This window comes from Dreissena polymorpha, chromosome 5 (assembly GCF_020536995.1).
Source record: "Dreissena polymorpha isolate Duluth1 chromosome 5, UMN_Dpol_1.0, whole genome shotgun sequence".
Classification (NCBI taxonomy): Eukaryota; Metazoa; Mollusca; class Bivalvia; order Myida; family Dreissenidae; genus Dreissena; species Dreissena polymorpha.
This window is the reverse complement of record NC_068359.1, coordinates 54097029-54119285: the sequence shown is the minus strand read 5'-3', so window position 1 is coordinate 54119285 and position 22257 is coordinate 54097029. Positions and strand designations below refer to the sequence as shown.

General features: G+C 33.2%; 1 protein-coding gene across 1 annotated transcript in view; it reads right to left on the bottom strand.

Annotated features, from left to right (window-relative positions):
• Positions 1-22257, bottom strand: part of LOC127831231 (membrane metallo-endopeptidase-like 1) — a 34956-nt gene that overhangs the window by 4706 nt on the left and 7993 nt on the right. Inside the window, 16 exon segments of the mRNA XM_052356217.1 lie at positions 540-643; positions 1876-1953; positions 2355-2453; positions 2985-3113; positions 3898-3991; positions 4299-4432; positions 4681-4767; positions 5711-5775; positions 5777-5843; positions 8402-8449; positions 8799-9016; positions 9338-9421; positions 10888-11049; positions 11444-11485; positions 12880-13010; positions 18263-18299. Coding sequence (XP_052212177.1) covers positions 540-643; positions 1876-1953; positions 2355-2453; positions 2985-3113; positions 3898-3991; positions 4299-4432; positions 4681-4767; positions 5711-5775; positions 5777-5843; positions 8402-8449; positions 8799-9016; positions 9338-9421; positions 10888-11049; positions 11444-11485; positions 12880-13010; positions 18263-18299 — 1579 coding nt within the window.

The following is a 22257-nucleotide window of genomic DNA, read 5'->3' as shown; positions in this document are numbered from 1 at the left end:
TCTTGTTTTTTAAGGTCAGTGGTCATTTGCTGATTAAATGCAGGACGACACTTGCAATACGACATACAACATAAACACGCTTAAAACCGTCAAACGGTCACTGGAAAAATTAGGGCGAGGGTGGCCAGTTTAAACCGCGAAATGCAGAGTTTAACAACCCAATGTCAGGAGCGAGGGTGGCCAGTTTAAACCACCAAATGCAGAGTTAAAGAATTAAATACTAGAAGCGAGGGTGGCCAGTTTAAACCGCGAAATGCAGAGTTCAACAACCCAATGCTAGAAGCAAGGGTGGCCAGTTTAAACCGCGAAATGCAGAGTTTAACAACCCAATGTTAGAAGCGAGGGTGGCCAGTTTAAACCACCAAATGCAGAGTTTAACAACCCAATTCTAGAAACGAGGGTGGCCAGTTTAAACCGCGACATGTAGAGTTCAACAACCCAATGCTAGAATCAAGGGTGGCCAGTATAAACCGCGAAATGCAGAGTTCAAAGCGAGGATTGCTAGTTTAAGCCGCCGAGTGTCAATGACAGACGCTCACTCTGATTTGTCGTAGTCCTTTCTCAGCAGCAGAAGTGTGCGTATAACCGATGCCTCTCTTATACTGACAAGAGTCTTCAGGGGGTCGTTCTCATCTACAGTCACCTGGGCAACAAATACCGAAATTTGTCAGTCGCCTACGTAACATAGTGCATCGTCCATAACTAGTAAAACCTGTTAGCACGCAAGTTAAGAATACATGTATATAAAGTTATTGCCTAAATTATCAGCTGTACTCAATGTTACGTGTTACTTAGAAAATTAGAGCGTCCAAATGAACTTGAGTTAAAAATATTTTGTCAAAGTGTTCCCATATAGCATCACAGTATAACGACTGAGAGACAAACGAAGTTGTGACTACCTTAATGTTCTATATAATTATTTTACAAAGTATGTTCATAATGTTTTGTTGTAGATAAATTAACTCAATTTACGAAATCTTATCAATTAATACCCATGATTCATAATATAATATAATATAATATAAATTAGGCTTTTTTTAAATTAAGAAATAGTGAAGTCCACTGAGGTCCCTATGGCATAATAGTGACCAGCCAGGCAGCCACAAACCGTATATGGACCGAAGCCGTAGGCTGAAGTCCATTTACAGTTTTTGACTGCCTGGCTAATCACTATAATGCCATTGGGACCGAAGTGGAGTTTACTATTTCTTATATTACACCGAAGAGTGGCCCCTGTACCATTGTACAGTGTTGTACCGGCTTTCCGTACCTTATTTTGCATGCAACTGAATGCGCAAACAATGGCGTATATCGTGTGACGTAGTTTCTCTGACGAAACATTCCAGTTGGAGCTAAATTCTTTGGATGTTTTAAAAAGACATGTCGGACGTGGTGTTTTTTACAGTAAGTTATTTGTTTAAGGCATCGAACGAATGCAAAACGTATTTCGGATTGTGTGTTTATTATACATAATGTAAGCTTCGATAGGAATACAATAAAATAAGGTGATTTAAAATAATTTTCGATAAACGAATAGAAAGTGGAAGTGAATATCGTTTCGACTTTATTGTTATATACATTGGATTAACGTTTGCATTGAGGTAAGCGTGTCGTTTATTCGAAATTATTTTTTTTTCTCTTGTTTAAGCTGAAATAGTGTCAATGCTGTACAATAAAACGCTTCCACACAGTGCAAATTTAGTGGTGTGTAACCCCGAACGGTCCATATACAAAACATAGTGACCGGTCCATATACTCTTAGGTTTCTCTATCGCATTTTACAGACTGATACCGGCCATATTGATATAGAAGGACCAATATCTCTGAGGTGTAATATTAAAAGATATAATAAACAATTATGTTATAACTACTTACATTTTTATACAAATTATTCAAGTCGTTGTTTTTGTACACAAGATCTTGGTAACCGATTCGCGGGTCTATGTAATTGGCCTGGACAAAATAAGTACAATGACGTAAACAACATGGAATAGCAACATTATTATTGTCTTAGGAATCCAGATGAGCATTACATAGAGTCACAAATAACGAAAATACTATTTTCATACATTATATAAATAAGACAATACGACGAGAATTCATTATGGTAAATATCAATATAAACCTGTTTTGAAGATTACATATTATGAATGTCAACGTATTTACAGTAGTCACGAATATTTGTATCTTACATGTTACTTTACATTGCATAAAAGTAAAATTCCTCTAGATTAAAACGCTGTCTGGCCAAATAATTTCTTTTTGTATAAATGTGTTATTCTTATTAGTGTATGGACACAAACAAGCAAGGGGTAGCATCATATTATAAGCAAATTGGCCCATTCTCTTCTCACCTTTTCCTTGGCAATCTGTTTGGTTGTGTAGCTCATCCAGTCAAGGTGGTCAATCATTTCCTTAAACGCCTCACGCAGCTTGTCTACAAGATCCAATACCTGGGAAAGAGAATCATTTTAATCAAATTGAGTTAGTTCAAACGCATGATATCAACGGACAGGTAAACACATATTAAGAAAAAAGTTCATGTCCGTGTCATAAAAAAGGTATTCAAAACAAATAAATACTAATAAGTTTTCTATATTGAAGATTATGCAAGCTACTCTTTCTGAAAACAATGAGCAAATTGTGTTTCGTGCTTTTAAATCAGTATAGAACATTTAAAAGCCACAATAAATGTGTTTTCAATCACAAAGCCCATAATTCTTTCTTTGTACTAAGAATCAAGTGGGTTATAGCTATGTGAATCTATAATTTCTCACCCAGTCGTTTTTCATTCTCCGTGTAACAAAGATAAATATGTTCTTTAATAAAGGTGTATATCGTTTATCTCCAACTCGTTCGGTTTGTACTGTCTTAATTAAATGAACACGTGTGTCAGACTGAAAGAACCCCTATCATAACAAATGGTCCTTTATTTATGGAAAGTGACTTTTAATAAACAGTCTGGCAAAAGACGAAAACATTACATCTCTCTTGGCGTCCTCCTTGAAGGCCGTTTCCACAAACAGCCGACCAACTACTTCCGGCATAGCGTTGGTCACAATTTTGGCGCATGTCTGCCAGCGGGCGGGTACGGAGGCAGTCCCGTAAATCACCTGTCAACGGATGAGAAATTATGAGTTCTTTTTAATTGCCACCTTATGACGAAAATGCATGTTTAAATCATGACAACAAGAAATAGACGAAAGTCCACCTAAAGATGAACAAGGCACGGTTTAATTTTTACGACAACTTTCCAGAAAACACATATTTACATTTATTTTCAAGGTTTCGTCTGTTCATGTGTTTGTTGAAATATATTTACTAAAATCAGTACTTAATATTTGGATAAAAATTGGATTGGTCGCACAACAAAGTGTAAAGATAATTGGCGAATTTGCTATTCGTTTGCTCTTCCAACTATCCAACATGATCACATATTCAGATTCACAAGAAAGGATCGGTGAAATTGTTGAACTGATGGACACTCTTCATAGCAATGCATATTGATTTTATAAGGCATCTTTGACGTATTCGTTGATACCATTATCAAAGAATATAATGAGGAAATGTTTCTGTTGCATGGGTTATTTTTTTAGAAAGCTGTTGAAATATAAGTTTATTTTTGTCGAAATGATTATTTGTTATGCTAAATTAAGTAAAATTTGCTGCATAATATTATAAAGTCAGTTTGAAAATTAGTTCAATACATATTAGGATTGTTATCGGTATTTCTTAATGAATTATATTGTTTATATAACACTGCCTTACATAACTTAATTCATTGGTTAAACAAGTATAAAGTACGTCGACTTACGTATTGTTTAATTTATTTGGCAAATGCTTGCTCAATGTAAAATCGAGAAATATTTACTATTAACATGAATGCAATGTACTGACCTTACTGTACTTAAGACGGATTTCCTTAAACTTTTTTGGGAGAAACTCTGTGTTGCTAACGACTCTCTGCCAAACAACATAGTTTGCCAGCGTCCTGTGTAGAAAAGCATTTATTTTGACTTACCCAAACGTGCTTACTAATATATAGTTGTTGTTCATATAACAATTTGTTAATTATTTATTGGTCAACAGTGTCTGCATAAGTTTCAACTATTTCGAGTATTTATTTCGTCTATTTATGCATTTATATTTGATGCAGCACATTATGATGCATTTGGCACAGCACAATTTCATAATATACATGTATATATTGTCGTTCGTATAAACCAAACGTATTAAAAAGAATTGAAACGAAACAGCTAAAATGACTTCAAATGAAAAAAAAGAACAGTATCTCTTACTCTGCGGTGTATCTGCTAAGCATGCTTCCAAACTTGACAAGAAATGGTGGAGCCATAGCAATAACAGGTTCGTTGGCATCTATCGTCATGCCAACGTGATTAAAAATGCCAGTTATAAGTCTTTGCCATGCCACCTAGAAAATTGAATATTATGTTATGTACGTTATTTATTTAATGAAATTCATTCATAATGCTTTTCAGACATTTATGAATTATTTGATGCTAAGTTACCCCTGCCCTTAAAAGAAAACTCATGTCAATCCTGCAAGATTACTTAATGTTTAATATTCTTTATTAATACAATATTTTATGATGTGTGTGTTTATCATTTATTTAATGTATTAAATAAAACTCTGAATATCCCTCATTAATTTATTCTTACTCCTGGAAACTGTGACGCCAAGTCGGTGATGGTCATTTTATTGTACAGCTTTTCAGGGTCCCGCCTGTCCTCCTTGCGTACAGTAATCTGGATATTACCGAAATATATATAAATACAACGTACAGTTTTTATCAAAGCGAGATTATACGATTTTTTATATGTTTTAAATTGTAATATATTGATAACATATGTTGCAATAACACAAAATAGGCCAGAAAAAGTATACATTGAAGCCGAATTTCATAAAATGCAGCAAAGACAAATTAGCGCCCCGAGCCGATTGTGACGAAGGTATTTCGTACATATTTTCCTACAATAACCGAAGCATTCGTCCTTATAGTGAGTGTTCGTGTGTCGTATGAATAGATATCGTTGCATGAATTTAAAATGAACCGTTAAACTTAATTAAGACTCACATCGTACATGCATTATTTACGTGCTGGCGAATTCGACTGTACATAATTAAATATCTGTCTTATTTCGCATTTTTCGACACATGTTCTTCTTAACTTTTATTTTACTTTATATTGAAATCTATGTTTAATAAGTGTTTTACACATTTTATAAATTAATAAATATTTGACAAAATCGTATAATCTCGCTTACATGTATCATATTGATATGTATATTTTGGGACACAACTGTCATGGACTTGACAATTTGCCTTACGTGCGTTGTTATTGTTCTGAAATTTGTTTTATTTCTTTAATAATACAAATATTTTTGTCGTAGGAGTTATAAAAAGACATATTGAAAACTTTTAATTTTTTTATTTAAGCCAATTAGCGTTCATCGATCTATTAATTTGATGTTAAATGACTCATTTAATTATATTTAAAACACTGAATTGCGTTTAAACATTTAAATATATAATCAAATCAAAATATTATTGACATAATAAATCAATAATAAGCATTCGTATAGATTTAGCGTAGTGAGAAAGTAGTGTATGTTTAGTTTAGACCTAGAGAATTAGTTAATATATAGAAACTAAAGATAATCATGCAGCTCAAACATTGCCTGCGCGTACATTTGCTAAATCAATCTCCAGATCAACCACTTGCTTTGCAGCTTCACTAGCCTTCCTTTGATCAGCGCCCTAGAGCTACGGCAATCTCTTCCAACATGGTCTGGTAGGCCATCAGGTCGGTGGCATTGCGCTCCTGAAATATCAAACAGTGTTGTTTATGTACATTGCCGACCTGACAACTATGTGTATGATTTCGCATTAGGTCCGACACTCGACCATGAGTGAAACAAATTGCGCTTCTTTTGTTGTAAATGGTGATTATAATTGCAAAAGCAACAGTTACATACCTATGTACTTGCTTCGTGTAGTCTGTATGTGTCTTTTTTGTTTGATTGGTTGCAAAGTCGGAGGTTTGGAAGTAATAAAGAAGGATTGAATTAATGAAGAAGGATTGAATTAGCTCTTGTGTTATAGAACATTTCACGGTACCAACATGTTGATGTTTAATGTTGATTTTTAAATTGTTAAAGCTTAGAAAATAGAATGAATCGATACCAGAACGTTGATGATTATGCCGTAAATGTATCCATTGAGGAACGGTACCGAGCCTATTTATAGTTTTTTAAAGCAAATCTAATGAAACTGCATTGAAAATGTTTGTAGTAAATTTCACATACAGCGAAAATTCACTTGGTCCGACAGAAAACAACAACTGTGTTCTATGCGGTCCTTTATTGATGACAAGGAACCAACTGACAAACAGAGCAACACAAATCAAATCCACTGGACAAGACACGTGTCTTGATAGCAGACCGTATAGAACGGTATCAATATGTTGATATTAAAGTGATAATGATGCATGGTTATACATGTATAAATGAAATAAATCATTTTCAGCCAATAGCATCAAAAATGGGTAAGTATGTCGTTTAAACTTTTGTCGTTAACATGTTATTTCCCACATAAATAAAAAATATGGCATGACATATGAAATACAAGATAAGCATTGATGCAAAGCATGAAAGGGCGTCGGGAATTTCAGTGTAAAAGGCACTCAATGAAGTTACAAGGAAAGATTTTTTTCTACTGTAAATATTAATATATTGGCCGATTATTTTAAACAAAATAGAAAAAGATACTGGTATAACCAGTATCTATGATTTTGTGCTATAACCCCCAAATAACCATTATCTATGATGTTGTGTTATAACCCCCAAATAACCATTATCTATGATTTTGTGTTGTAACCCCCAAATATTTCATAGTACATTTTATTTACATTGGTTTCCTTTTTTTTACTGGCATCCATGTGCAGTTTTCATTAATGGAACAGAACTGTGTAGGTTTAAAAAAATCTGCTTCATCTTGTAAGCGTAATTTCATATTTTTCTCAACTTCAAGAGGGAGATGATTCTGAACTTACTCTTACGTTGCTCATTTACGATAGGGGTTGAGTACTCATTGATATGAAAACACTGTAAAAGTTTTAATGTGTTTACGACCCCCCCCCACCCTCTCACACATATATTTCATGGGCATAATAAAAAAATGGTTACAATAAAACAGCATATTTATTTAAACTAAAATGTCTACATCAAAACAAAAAGTTAACATAGAACACAAATAAAATCATTTGATTCTACTAGGGCTCGAACCTTTGGCCTCTAACATGTGAAGCGAGCGTGTAACCACTACACTACGGAACCGCTAGAAAAATCACCTTCTAACTAAGATATTAATAAGTGACTGTAGTAAAACGGTTATCAATAAAGCAATAAACAGTGTAATCGCTGTCGTCTTGTAAAATTGAAGAAAATACGCGTTAACCAAAACTCGAACAGCAAAAGTCTGCGCTATTGTTAGAAAAACCACAAATTAAATATATTTTGATTATGTTTTGTTTTTATACAAAACCAGAAAGTTTCACCGGTTCGCGTATTTGCCCAGTCCCTGTGATCTTTTATTATTGCCCAGTCCCTGTGATCAGTTATTAATTAAAAGAATTAGCTTTGCATTATTGGCTATAAATGATGTAGATAATGTAATAGGCACAAATGCAGTACTTATTTACACTAATTTACACAACAAATCACCACTATGCAAGATATTCTGACAACAAAAATATATACATTGTTCCGTAAAATAACTTCTCCTCCCATAAGCGAAAAAAAGCGTATTACATACTAGTCGCCGCACTTCAGTGCGACGCCAATGACAGGCGCTTGTTTCACATTATTTACATGTTAAAGTTCAGTTTATGTAAAGTAAATATAGAACATATGGTCAAATAAATCGTCAAAGACCTAAAAACTCAACTTTGAATACTAAAAATATAGGCTTGGCCCAAAAAATAGAGTTGTCCATGTTAGTGGACTCATACGATTATGCGTCGTGGTAAATTATCAGACGTAAAAGTTAGTGTGTAGAATTATTGCAATCATAAAAGTATTCCTTTTTCAAAATGTATCACTTATGTAAACACATTTTATATAACTATACGTGAACAATAATGTTTTATTGTTACTAATTTTGTATATCTCCTTCGATGCTGTAAGTTTCTTCAACATTTTACGGTAAATTGTAACTGCACCGTCACTTGTATAGTCATCCTTTTAGTACGTTTGTATTGCATTTTTAACTCAAATTATAGACTTCTTTTGAATGTAATATATTGGGGTTTCTAACAAACGAAATAATAAAGAAAATTAATCTCGTTAACATGTTTTTTTGTAAGTTGTAGTATGCACATACCTTGAGATAATAGTCCCTGCTCGGCATACCGAGGTTGGGTTGATCTACCTGAAAGTCCAAGAACGTGAATAAAGTACATTTAGTTCATTTATGGATGCTTGATATATATTTGTACGTACAGTGGCAGTGATATATGATAGGGTTAAAGAGAGTTTTGAGCGCACCAAATATTTGATATCCCATATACAAATATGATTGGACATCAACGCAACATATTACAAATTAACCCCAAACATGCTATTAATAATTCAAATTATGATTAAGCACACACGAAATTTAGAAGAAATAACAATATCTTAAAAACTTCATATGTTCTTGGATCGAGGATTTTAGAATCAGTCGGGTGACATATATTTATACTTAACTAACCAGTTAGCACTAACTGTTTACTACTTACGTAGAGGATATATTTCGATGGGTTCTTGTCATCCTGCACCACACCCACGTCTATCAGAGGCAAGATATTTGTTCCATTTCTAGTCCTCACCAATAGATTCACCAAGTCGAACCCAGCTGCAACCCAGTTGCCTCCAGGTTTCGACGCAAGGACTGGGAATCCGCCAAGTGCCGTCAGATAAGATTGGATATAGGTTAGGCCCAAGTCTTCTATTTTCTCTACAATCAGAAATACAGTGTATGTATATGCTTTGATTTTTTTCCGTTTTGAAACTATCTGATTGGAAACGAAAAAAAAACAACACAGCACGTGGCTTGCACCTTTCCTTTTTGATTTTCCCAGTATTTGGATGGTATATATATGTTTTGTAAGAAAGACTGTTTGACGGACGGTGCGACGGACGGTTACACAGACGGTTAAACGGACATACTGGTAGACAAAAAGACAAACGCACTGACGGAAGGACAGACCGTCACCAAAAAGAATTTGTCAGAACAAATATCCAGAAAGAAGCACAAACTTTATCTTTTATGTCTTACTTTCGTCAAAACATGCCTTGTAGTACTTTCTTGCCTTTGTGACCACTTCCGGGTCGTCGTGCTTGTCGGCGACTTCAAGAACACCTGTAAAAAAACGCGAACTGTCTCGGTAAGAACTTATTATTGTAAGAACTTAAAATGAAACTGATTATTTTTTATCCTCTCATATTCGTTTCGTTCATATCTGAAGGTTTGGAAGGCGCTTAAAACAGATGGTTGATAGTTACACTTCTAGGTGATATAAATTTGCGATTTTTCGATAGTTCCATCAACACTGTTAAAATACCGTAGTGTCGATTTAGAACACAAATGTTTAAATCATAGCAACACGATAATGTTTTTTCGCCCAGCTAAAAATAATTACGAATTCTGAAAATTCTTCTTCTTTATAATTCTCTCAATATAAATATTTTTCAAGCCTCTTATCAACAATGAATTTCTTTTATTTTGCTTTGAAGAATGAAATATGCTACTGTAGGAAAACACTATCATTTACAATTATATATTTTTACATATAATTTTCGAACACAATAAAAAGTATTAACACATGAATAAATAGCTTTATCCGTGGTCGGCCATGTGTGCCAATTCTAAACTCCCAGCCTGATTTGTTTAAGCAGAACATCACATTAAAGTGGCCATTTCACAGATTTTGGCATGTTTTGAAGTTTGTCATTAAATGCTTTATATTGATAAAGCTCCAGTAAAAAATCAAGAATAAAACTAAAAAAGAAAAAAGGTAACCCTCAACAGGGCTCGGACCACTGACTTCTGAAGTCCTCCTGGAGTAAAAAAGTCTACTTCTTAGGCCACTCTACCATCCTTCCGGATACAATGACAGATGTATTTTATACTTTATTTATTTTACGCTTTATAATTTTCCTATTTTTAAATTGTCAAAAGATGCATATACTGGCTATTTTAGAGCATTGTAAATGTCCAGTATTACTGTTTCCTCACAAATATCATAACTAAAACGAAAATTTGCAAATCTGAAACAATTTTTGTCAATATTGTCAAGTTACCCAAACGTGAAAATGCCCCTTTAATTCACAGCTCTAAAATATTGCGAAAACTGTTCACAAATGTAAACACAACTGTAGTTAAACCAGACATTCCGTAAGATTGTATAGCATTTTGAACGTTACATTTGATAACAAACGACATTTGCAATGAAAATTTCATTACACAGTTTATGTTGACTTTTTAAGCGGTTTATAGTGAAATTATGCAAAAGAAATATATTAAAGAACTTAATTTGTTTACATTTGTTCATATGAGTGTAAGCATCGTCTCGAAATAAAGTCTTTAACATAAATATTCCAGTTTGCACACTAGCATGTGTTATAAATATCGAATACGCCACTGAACTTTCGGTCAAGTGAATGGTTTGATGTGAATGCATACGAATCATTAGTTTCCTTAGCGTGAAATAACTAAATAATTACGACATGTCAAGGTGGTGACATAAATTAACGTTAAGTTGAAGCTACTATTAGGGTAAGGTCAATGCATTCGTCGTATTTCGTAAATAAATAAAGTACTCACACCTTTTACTATGACATTTACGTCATCCCCAAGTTGGGTGAAAGTGCCAAACGAACTCTTGTCCTCTGGTATCACGTGCTTTTGGATCCACGTACCGCACGCGAAGTTGAAAAAGTCATCACATGGGTTCACCTTAGTATCCATGGCGCCACGCAACCTGGCGGCTAAATACATAAATTGTTTAGAACATACGATAGACGTCCATTTTCATTGGCAGAAAAGATATATGTAACTAGATAAGTCAAAGATACTGATGTCATCATTAAACAAGTATGGACACAGATTAATCAAACTTTCAGTTGCTTCAACATAATAATTCAAATTTACTCAATAATTTGACCAAAAAAATGACTTACAGAAACAAATTCATCACTTTACAATCAACTACGAATTAATGATATTCAACTGTGAAAAGTTAAGCCAAATACGCAAATCAGTATAAGAAGAGTGGAGCTAATAACATATTGGGGACTATATATTTTACATCTACAAAAAGGTTAAAAGAACAAAGGTCTGTCTTATTGTTCCGGTTATATTTGATGTTGGTATTCTACACACCCGCCATAACGCAGCCCTCTGTCAGGCATATATCCGATTCCGCTGAAAAGACAAAGTTTGCAAAACGTGCAAGTATAGTACTATGCTTACCTTAACTTGACGGCAAAGTTGCTCAAAACTTATTCATGTCAGCGTAATTAAATAAACGCAATATACGATTCATTTACCAACATTTTGATAAAAATAAATATTGTATGTTGTCAAAATTGCATCAATATTTATTATGAGTTCTTGTAAATTGTGTGCTCTTCCAAAACGGCATTTTAAATAGGATATTAGTCATGGCAAAATAGTCCTTATGTTAAAAATGTATGGAAAACACTCCACCAGGACTGAAAATGTTTGTTTATTTACGAAAATGGAAAAAATGTTCCATACCTCAATATATCTTGTCATCGTTTTGGCAACTTATACAAAAGCGTAAGTTGAGAAAAACTAATTTACTGAGCCAACTTTATCTTGTTTTGTAAAACAATATTTTAGTTAGTTAAAACGTATTTATTTCAAACAAGAATAGTTTTACACATGTATGAAACACACAACGCTTGTATGCAAACACGTTTGATTTGGATAAGAATATTTAGTTGATCGTATAATGTTAGAAAAGACTGCTTATTGTTCAAGTTTAATTGCGACCGTAAACACATGCAGTCACATGTAAATTTTGTCCAATGGACATATTAATGAATGAATAAGTATATTTTAATATATTGAGCAACATTACAACAAATCAAATTTAAAGATTGCATGCATGCATATTTATATAAGATTTTAATTTAACAATATATATATATATATATATATATATATATATATATATATATATATATATATATATATATATATATATATATATAACCAATTTAACCAATACTTTCCGCTGTTGATGGTGGTTCTGTAGCGACAGGAACTAGATTCTCTGGAAATTTAATACAAGAAACGTAATGAAGTACTGACCTTTTCTAATAATTTGGGTAATTGTATAACTTTTTTTAATTTACAGAAAAATAGAAACGATTTTCTGAAACGGCGTTGCGTAAACAACAACATTTTGTTGTATATTCAATGTAACCAATATTAACCTGATATTGACCTGTATGCATGAATACATTAAATTTCCGATATGATCCTTTATAAATTTCTATATTGGAATAGAATTAAATTGATTCACGCGTACCACTCAACTAATACTGTTAAGGCGTCATACAACTTAATAATAACATGAACAAACACAACCGACAGCCACTATAGGAAATAATCCAAGCGAATAATTACTGCTTATGGAGGGTAAGATAGTGGTGTATCGTGTCTAGCTATAAATATTTCATAACAAAAACGTTTACATGTAAACAATTTAAGCAGCATAACTGTATTTAAGCTGTGTTACGTAGAAATAGAGTCATTCCTCGACATGGAATAAAATTGAAATGGTTTACCTATGTCCTTGACCTTCAGCACGGTCAGTGCTACCACCACTGCCAATGCCACAGTTGTCAGTGCGAATAACACCACGAGGAACACGAGCACTCGGCTACTGCCTGACCGGCTCTTGGTAAAAGATTCAGTGCTGGAAAAGTAAGAAACAGTGCGTGTGCAGTCAACACCCACTTGCAATAGTGTATGCAATGCATAAACAACATCAAAGCGCTGAAGGCACTAAAGCTGTTCGCTTTTGCATAATTTAAGACGTAACACACATTTCATTTATTTACAAGTGTAAAAAACAAAATAGTGAATTTTTTTCAATTGTATTATTTAGAAACGCAAATTTCAAATTTTATTTCAAAGTCAACATTTACGCAGACTATCTTTTAAAAGATATTTCTTTTTATATTAAGTTGTTTTTTATGTTCGGTTTTAGCGATTATAAAGCATTTTTGTTGTTGTCAATACTATGCCTGTAGTTATGGGTTAACTCATGTTCAACGTTTTATGAATTGAGAACAGTGAACATAAAAAAACTTAACCTTATGATATTACGTTGCTAGCACCATGAATACAAATGATCGCCGCAATCTGTTCAGAACAAAAGAACGTTTTCCAGACATATCAATGTTAACCCCGCTGTAGTAGCAAGCACTATCAACGAGGTAACGCAACAGACTCGTGAAAGTGTATTGGGCACCCCACTATACTTGTTGATAAGCAGTAGTTTCATTTTCCCGCATCTGAGCAAAAATATCACGTGATTTAGACGCAGCATATAGTGGACTATTTTAATCATTCATGCAATTCTCTTCCGCGACACGTATAATTCAAACATTATTTATTGATTCTTTTATATATACGCTCCGTTAAAAAATATTCCATTTAACACGATATTCATATTATGTTTCCATTTGTGACTGAATATAGTTGAAGAACTCAAACCTCTAGCATAAATTATACAACTATTTGTCGGCGCAGCGGCGCGAATGCGGCAGCTTTCCGGATCGTAACTAAGAAAACTTGTTTGAAACGCGTGGTATGAACCTAAATTGTTCGCAAGCGAACAACTAAAAACATTAACGCCTAAGTGAATTTAGGATATAAACAAAGCAGAGCAGACATTGACAAAATGTATCGTCAACAACATCTTTCACATGTCATACAAATATATAAAACTTATAATCCCAACGTGACAAAAAAAGTAGACATACTTTTATAATAATGTTATTATATAGCATGCATAATATATAAAATATTGTAATAATGCAATACATAGAAATGTTGATACTGATTTGAGTTCCCATTAATTTTCAATTATTATACATAACGTTTAACTGATATAAATGCATTGAATTGAGTTCAACAATGTAAAATTATAGGTATGTGCATGTTTATGCTTACATGTACAGTTGGATTTCGTTTCAAATATAAGTCATTACGGAATGTAATTTTTAAGTTCTATATATAAGAGTCAAATATTAGATAAAATGCAGATGATCGTTTATTATTTTCGACGTTACGCGTTCGTTTAAAAAATATAGTACGCTAATATTTTCAAAGTTTGTCAGATAAATATTTATTGTTGGTCCTTGTTGGTCCGATCAAACGTTTTTTTTCTGAGAGGATTAAGTGTTTTTTTAAACCATTAAGTGGCCCGATGATAGATTTTTTTTCTACCCTGACTTGAAGAAATCTAAATCAAAACACGCGAAACAATTATTGCATGTCATGTTAAGTATTTAACTGATATAGCTTATAACGTAAGTCTGCTGCAATGAATCTGCACAATAAACTTCTTTTTATTTTCTATGTGAAAAGCTGGCAATACTTTATCATTGCAGAACGCGCTGGGCCCGTTTGTCATTCGTCATTCGTATGAATATTGTGTCAGCATACATATATAGTAAGATACATTGGTGTCTAAAGTATAGGATAATTTTCAGTTTTGTTGTTTAAATTTTTGAAAGTGAAAGTAAGCATTTCATTTACAAAAGGCAACATCAATTAAATGAAAGATCCATGCGTCGCACTTTTAATAACTGCAAGAGTTAATATCATATTTAAACGTAATGAGGCTTTGCGTCGCTTCGATGCACACGCAGTAGTTTATTAACGGTTCTAAGTTTTTAATCGTTGCAGAATATTGGATTCAAAATAATTATATCTACTATAAAATGCGTGAACGATATGTACCTTCAATGAATTTATGCGTAGCAGACACGTGTATATGCTCTACAAATAAAATACATTCTTTAACCCATTTAAGTCTAGTGGACTCTCCCATCCTTCTAAATTGGATCAATTTATTTCCAAAATTAGCAATGTCTAGTATACTTATTTCTATATTTAGAATATTTCTTACAGAAATTCCTTTGACACATCCTTTATAACTTGTATTCATTTTTTTTAATGCCGCTTACTTTCCAGCCATATCATCAAGAACATAAGTGGCGACTAATAAGTATTAATATTCGCTCAATATGTCGACTTTACTCGCAACGAATTTTCTAATCAGGATCACATAATTATAGCTTCCGCTAAGAAATTTCGCGGCGAGGAAAGTCGACATATACAACGAATAATAAATACGAAATAAACGCCTATCACTACCTTAACCCATTTATGCCTAGAGTCTAGAAAAAGGCCTTGGCAAACAGCGTAGACCCAGATGAGACGCCGCATGATGCGGCGTCTCATCTTGGTCTGCGCTGTTTGCTTAAAGGAATTTCTGTAAGAAGTATTCTAAATATAGAAATAAATATACTAGACATCCCTAATTTTGGAAATAAATTGATCCAATTTAGAAGGATGGGAGAGTCCACTAGGCATAAATGGGTTAATGAAATGACAGTAACGTGAGCGGCTTTTAAAAATTAAAAAATAAGAAATAAAGTGTATAATATGGAAAAATACCTGTTTCGGCTCGGCCGTCGCATTCTTGATTGTCTCGTAATTACCCCCTCTGTTCTCTACTACTTCTACTTCTACTACTACTACTACTGCTGCTGCTACTGCTACTGTTGCTACTTCTACTACTACTACTACTACTACTACTACTACTACTACTACTACTACTACTACTACTACTACTATTTATATTTTAGTCGGATTTCAGAAGAACAAGACGTCTCGCAATACGAGTATTCATTTTTGTTTCTTATTAGTAAACGTTTAAATTGCTCGTAACATTAATGCGTTAATACGTTGTATATTGATTTGGTTTTCAATAAATAGAGCTTATATTGATTTTTATATTATATTGTTTTTAAGTACTTCCTGTTTTCATAGTTTTCACGAGGCAGTCAGCAAAACATAAAAAAACGATGTATCAATTATGCAAATTTCATTCAAACACTCTGAATTTGCATATTGTTTCTAAGTGCAAACGAAATCAGAGATGCAAATTGTGAACTTGTATCGCTTACAACTTGATAATAAAGCTGTCATTTCAATTTGTAATCGTGTGATCGTATGCGCAATAGGTTGTTGTTGTTTTTCGTTTTTTATTTATAGATTGTATGATAATTTTTTGAGCACTCGGCATGCAAATACACCATGTAAATATCATTTAATCTCAAATCCGATTCAATCACTTACTGCAATCACTAACATCTTTTAACCATTGACTCCTATGTAAGTAGGTGATTTTAAATTTGTATTATAATGAAAAGCTTTCCTCGTCGTTTATTTTATTTAATCACATGGTAAAATAATGAAAAATACCATTAATAATAATTCAATAAATTATAACCATCTGTATGGCCGTTTTAACGCAACGTGAGGCTGTTTTGATTATTTTATCTGTAATTTTTGCTTTTGGATAATTTTTGTTTTAACTTGGAGCCGCTTTTAGTGTAATCATTTCATGGCCGACGCTCGGCAATCGAAAGTTTTTCATCCTGAGCGACGCGCGACATTTGAAACATTTTATTAAGCAAATGTCGAGCGTCGCTCTGGATGGCATATGTCGTGCGCAATGAGTTTAAGTCGAAAGACGACAATGCACGATATGTGCGCCATATATGGTCGCTACTCGTTTGAAATGTCGCGTGTCGCATCTTGCTTCGCTTAAAATTCGCTTGTCGCCATTTAAGGTTGACACTCGACAAGCAAAGAGACGAATAACACGTTTTGGTTTATAATATAAATGAGAACAATATAAAACGATATATATAGGATCTGGCACGAGTTGTCATATCATACCATATGTTATTAAACGAGTTCAGGAATTTAGTTAGTAAGCGAGCCTTTTGCGAGCTTACTTACGAATTTCCTGGACGAGTTTAATAAAATATGGTAGGAAATGACAACGAGTGTCAGATCTTTTTATCACATTTTTTTTAAATGAGCAAATTAAATAAATATTTACGCAAACATAATGATAAATCCCGAATGTTGTTTACATTACGTGACGCCATTTGACGTTGCAACGTCATTTCAGCAAAGTAACAAAATGCGATTGCTCAGTCGAACGAAAATAAGCCAATAAAAACGCTTACAAAGTATATTACACATGTGTAAGATAAAAAGATATGCAATGGTTATATTACATGGGAAACAGGGTATGGCATGTGATAAAAAGAAATAAATGATTTACTTTCCGTATTTTTATTTTGTCATGTTTATTTATAATGATCTAAAATACATATTATGTTTTTATTTTCGTGTATTATTTGCTGTTATATTTAAATGGGCCCTTTCACGTTTTGTTTAATTGACAAAATTTAAAAAAGTTGTTTCAGATTCGCAAATTTTCGTTTTAGTTATGATAGTTGTGAGGAAATAGTACTACTGAACATGAACCATGCTCTAAAATATCAATTATATGTATGCTTTTGACGATTTGAAAACCTGAAAATTATAAAGCGTTGCAACGCGAAACGATTGAATAATTTGGAAAGTTCTGTTGTTGTCGTTATATTTTTGTGAAACTTCGAGGATTGAATATATAAAGAAAAAAATGCATCACTTCATAACATGAGCACGGGTGGTCGAGTGTTTCAAACGAAAGACTTTTTACTTCAGGACTCCGGGGGGTTATTGGTTCGAGCCCTGTTGCGGATTACTTTTTTTTCTTTTCTTTTTTAAATTGTATTCTTGTAGTTCTGTTACTGGAGAATTTTTGGTCTAATGTTTAAATTTATCAATATAAAGCATTTAATGACAAACTTCAATACGTGCCAAAATCTGTGAAAAGGCCCAACTACAACTATTATTCTTTATTAATATTTATTTATTGTGTACAGATTATAATAAAATTCATAATAATATGTATTATTACAATCATAATAAAATAAATAAATACAGAAGATTCTTATGATAATAATTAATAACGATAATTATATTTGTATTACTAATGGTTAAAATCATAAACAGGCAACACAATCCTACCTTGTGCCGTTCATTTTGAGACCACGACGTATATCCTCTTAACGTAGAGTTTATCCACTTGGCTTGAATGAATATGCTGTAAAGTGTGATATAAACAGTATCAGTACAGGTAAGTAAACAGTTGTATGTTATTTGCTTGAGCACTGACTCTAGTTGACACGGATAAGAAACGGGACCGTATCGGCAAATATCTTTTCGAAACTGAGTCACGTGACCGTAACTATCGACCTTTTATAATTAGCGTACATCGAAGCGCCGAGGTTGTACATTTTGATGTACCCACTCACGTCGGGTGGTTAAACATAAAATGTTTATTTCTTGTGTTTAACTCGCTATAAATCCATTAATACCAACGGGAATAAACTAAAAGTTATCTTTTTAAAGAGGAATTAATAAGCAATAAGATAACGTATAAACCAATAAAATCGGATGATAACTTTTTGCATAAGATTAAATTTACTACAGTAAGGGTCAAGTACTCGATTCATCTCCTTTCAATATACGCTTCGTGGCTTGAGAACAGCTATAGTCATAAGTAAATTTGGCAATGAGATATCAGTTATTCACAAATTGATATAAAATTTGAATATTATGTTCAATGGAAAGATTTTGAATGGATCGTAAACAGCAATAAACAAATCATTATTTAAACTTGTAACTCACTTGAGTACATTTTAGATCCTTTTCACAATACGCCGAAATTGATAAGAGGGCGAAGTAACGTGACTCGCAGAATATCAGAACGAGGCTGAACGTGTATCAAATGCTAATAGTGCCACGCAACGCCGCATTTCCTCTCCTTTGAGGAAAGGAACCCTACTAGCCTAGCTATCGTTCCAATCCTATAAACTTTAGATGCTTGTACATTTTGTTGTAAAACACATTATTGAATAAATATGTTTAAAACCAACGCCGCATTTGATTTAAATCATTCACTCTATGAAACTTTCGGCGACCGTAATAATATTGTCAACTCAAGATGAAATTGTCAGAATTAGAATTAGTATATAATGCCCATTTTAAGTATTTATGTACTAAATAAATGTTCTTAATTAATATAAGTGTTTTATGTATTTAATTGTTGACATGCAATTTTACACTCTTCGCGTGAGCATTTTTATCAAAGATTGATCAATTATCTTGTTCATTGATAGATCTGTGGTTTTATTGCCACTTAGTTTTCTACAAACGAATTTTATAACATGACCTACGCTCCAGGAGTGAAATAACGTAATGCTCAATTTTGTTTATTACACGGGTGTTATTACACTAGTTATATAACTGTGAAATGACGTCATTTTTGTAACGAAATGACGTCATTATTCCAGCGAATTTCTTCAGTTCAACTCTTTTACAATGTGAATAAACGGTGAAAAGAGCATAAAATAAAGAGAAAATTTGTGGTCATGTTATAAATAGAATCTTAGATTCGTGGTCATTTTGTATTGAATTTATTAAACTAGTCATCCAAATAAAGATAAAAACTCGGCAAGCCTAGTTTTTATCTTTATTTAGATGACTCGTTTAATTAATTCAATACAAAACGACCACTCATGCAAGATTCTATATATCTCGTTGTGATCAGATACTGTGCCGTCAAATACTAAATAGCAACAAGTTGTCATAAACCACACGTAGATGTCTGGTCAATAAACACAATATATGATACCTTCATGTCTTCTCCAGGTAGAAGTATAGCGTAGTCATTTCTAGAATTAATTAAACACCAAATACTCAAATTGAATGTCCTTTTTTCCTTACAGATTGTCAGAACTATATTACTGAATAGATATTAGCCAGTTTAATCATAATTATAAATGAATGACGGACATCGTTCCTACGCTAATTTTGACACAGATTGACGTTCGTTCCTACGTTGTTTTGACACCACGGACAATCGTTCGTTCGTTATTTTGACAATCCGGACAATAATTCCTTAATTATATTGACAAACCCAGAATTTTTAATGTGTCATTAGTAAAATAGTGTGCTATTTTTCATATTTATATATTATTCTTATTAAGTTTTAAAATATTTCGTGAGCATGAGCATGATAACGTTAACAATTATTCGAATATATCGACAACACTGATACCTGTAATATGCGAAACCTTGCGGAAATCGGGGGAGACTTTAACTGCATGGTCACCGTTTTGTAGACTTAAATGGTGTTTCTTGGCGTACGAGTGACCCTCAATGCATAACACAGACCGATCGCGTTCGTTTGTTTAAAGTTCCATGTTGAATTTGAATGGAATGGCCCTTTACTATATATACATGTACGTATTGTTTTCCCAGTTAAGGTATTGCCTTTAAGTGTAGGAATCAATGTCCGGATGTAAAAATTATGTAGAAACGAATGTCCGGGTTGTGAACATTATGTAGGAAAGAATATTCGGACTGTCAAAAATAATGTTAGAACGATTTTCTGGGTTGTCAAATAAACGTTTGAGCGAATGTCCTGGTAGTCAAAACAACGTAGGAACGAACTGGTGCATTGTCAAAATTTGCTTAAGAACGATTGTCCGTGGGAACGAAAGTCCGGATACCTATTAAAGCGCTATATAAACTGTTAGTTTTAAATATTTAAAAATGTAATGCTAAACATTTAACTATTTAGCGGGTGTCGGTAAAAGAAAACTCCGTCATTAAATAGGGCCTAGTCCTATAAAGATCGATCATAAAAAACATCACACATCAACACACCCATACCGTTGAGAAATATAGTTATATACATGTATTGCTATGTATTGTATTGTAACGTAATACATGGATTATAATCGGTCGACACATACCGACAATAGTGCAAATGTAAACATTATTGTATAACAGACTTCAAATGTAAAGACAGTTTTTGCATGATTAAATTAAACCCCTTGTCGGTATATAAAAGATATACATAACAGCGAGCGATCAGAGTTCAAAATACAATAGAGAAAATCAAATAAAGCTATAAACCAAACAAAGTCGACCCACTACATAATAAAATGTTACGATATTGTAGGTCATTTCCATTATCAACAAGTTTATTGTAGCTACCAGATCCATAGGCAACCATTTAGTAGAAAAAGAGTCAGATTGTGTTTTGTAGAGATTTGGCTAGCATTTACATCGGATTAAATAATGTATAAAATAATACCACATTTATATAGCGCCCTTTTCATACAGTATTGTGCGTTCAAAGGCGCTTTAAAAAGGGCATATGTAAAAGGGCATAGTATGTATTACCAGTAGTTAGGTAGTATTTAGGGTCGGTGCTCTCATTGTAATTGTTGAATCGCGGGGGCAGGCCCGTAGGTTCTGCCGTCCGCCATCTTTTTAATTATTGGACTTCAATATTTACGATTTGAGAGTTACTGAATGTATCTATTAATTGGAAATGTGGTGGACTTGTTAATTAGTAGAATTAAATAAAAACGAAACACTCATCGGACTTGTGTATGCATTGTCATCCAACGCTTTATTATGTTACAGTATAAAACAGCTATTGTATATCTTTGTTTGGTTTAATTATCGATGCCGAGTCTTTAGACCACCTTACTTGATTGCCTTGGGTAACTTGGGTATTTTTATATAGATGAAAGAATGATTTTAAAGATACACTAATTGTACTAAATATTATGTCATTGAACTATTAGTAAGATGTTAGAATGTTTAATGTTCATAGTATTACTTATAATTTTTTTTACTAAACACATGTCTGTATGCATATGTTTGACGTGTATTGTAACCAGTGTCAGTGCTGATGAATATTCCGAAAGTTAACAATAATAATCAACTGATATAAAACATCGGTATCCTCCACCTAAAGAAAGTTCAGCCTTGTTCTGAAATCTCACGCGTCACGTGATATCTAAAATAGCAACAGTCGTAGTAATGCGAAATTGGTCTATTAAATGCACTATGCAACGTGATCGTCACGTAGTATGTCGACTTAGAAAAGGGTAGTCCATTAAGTACGGAAAGTATGGTACACCCCAATAATGTGGTCATGC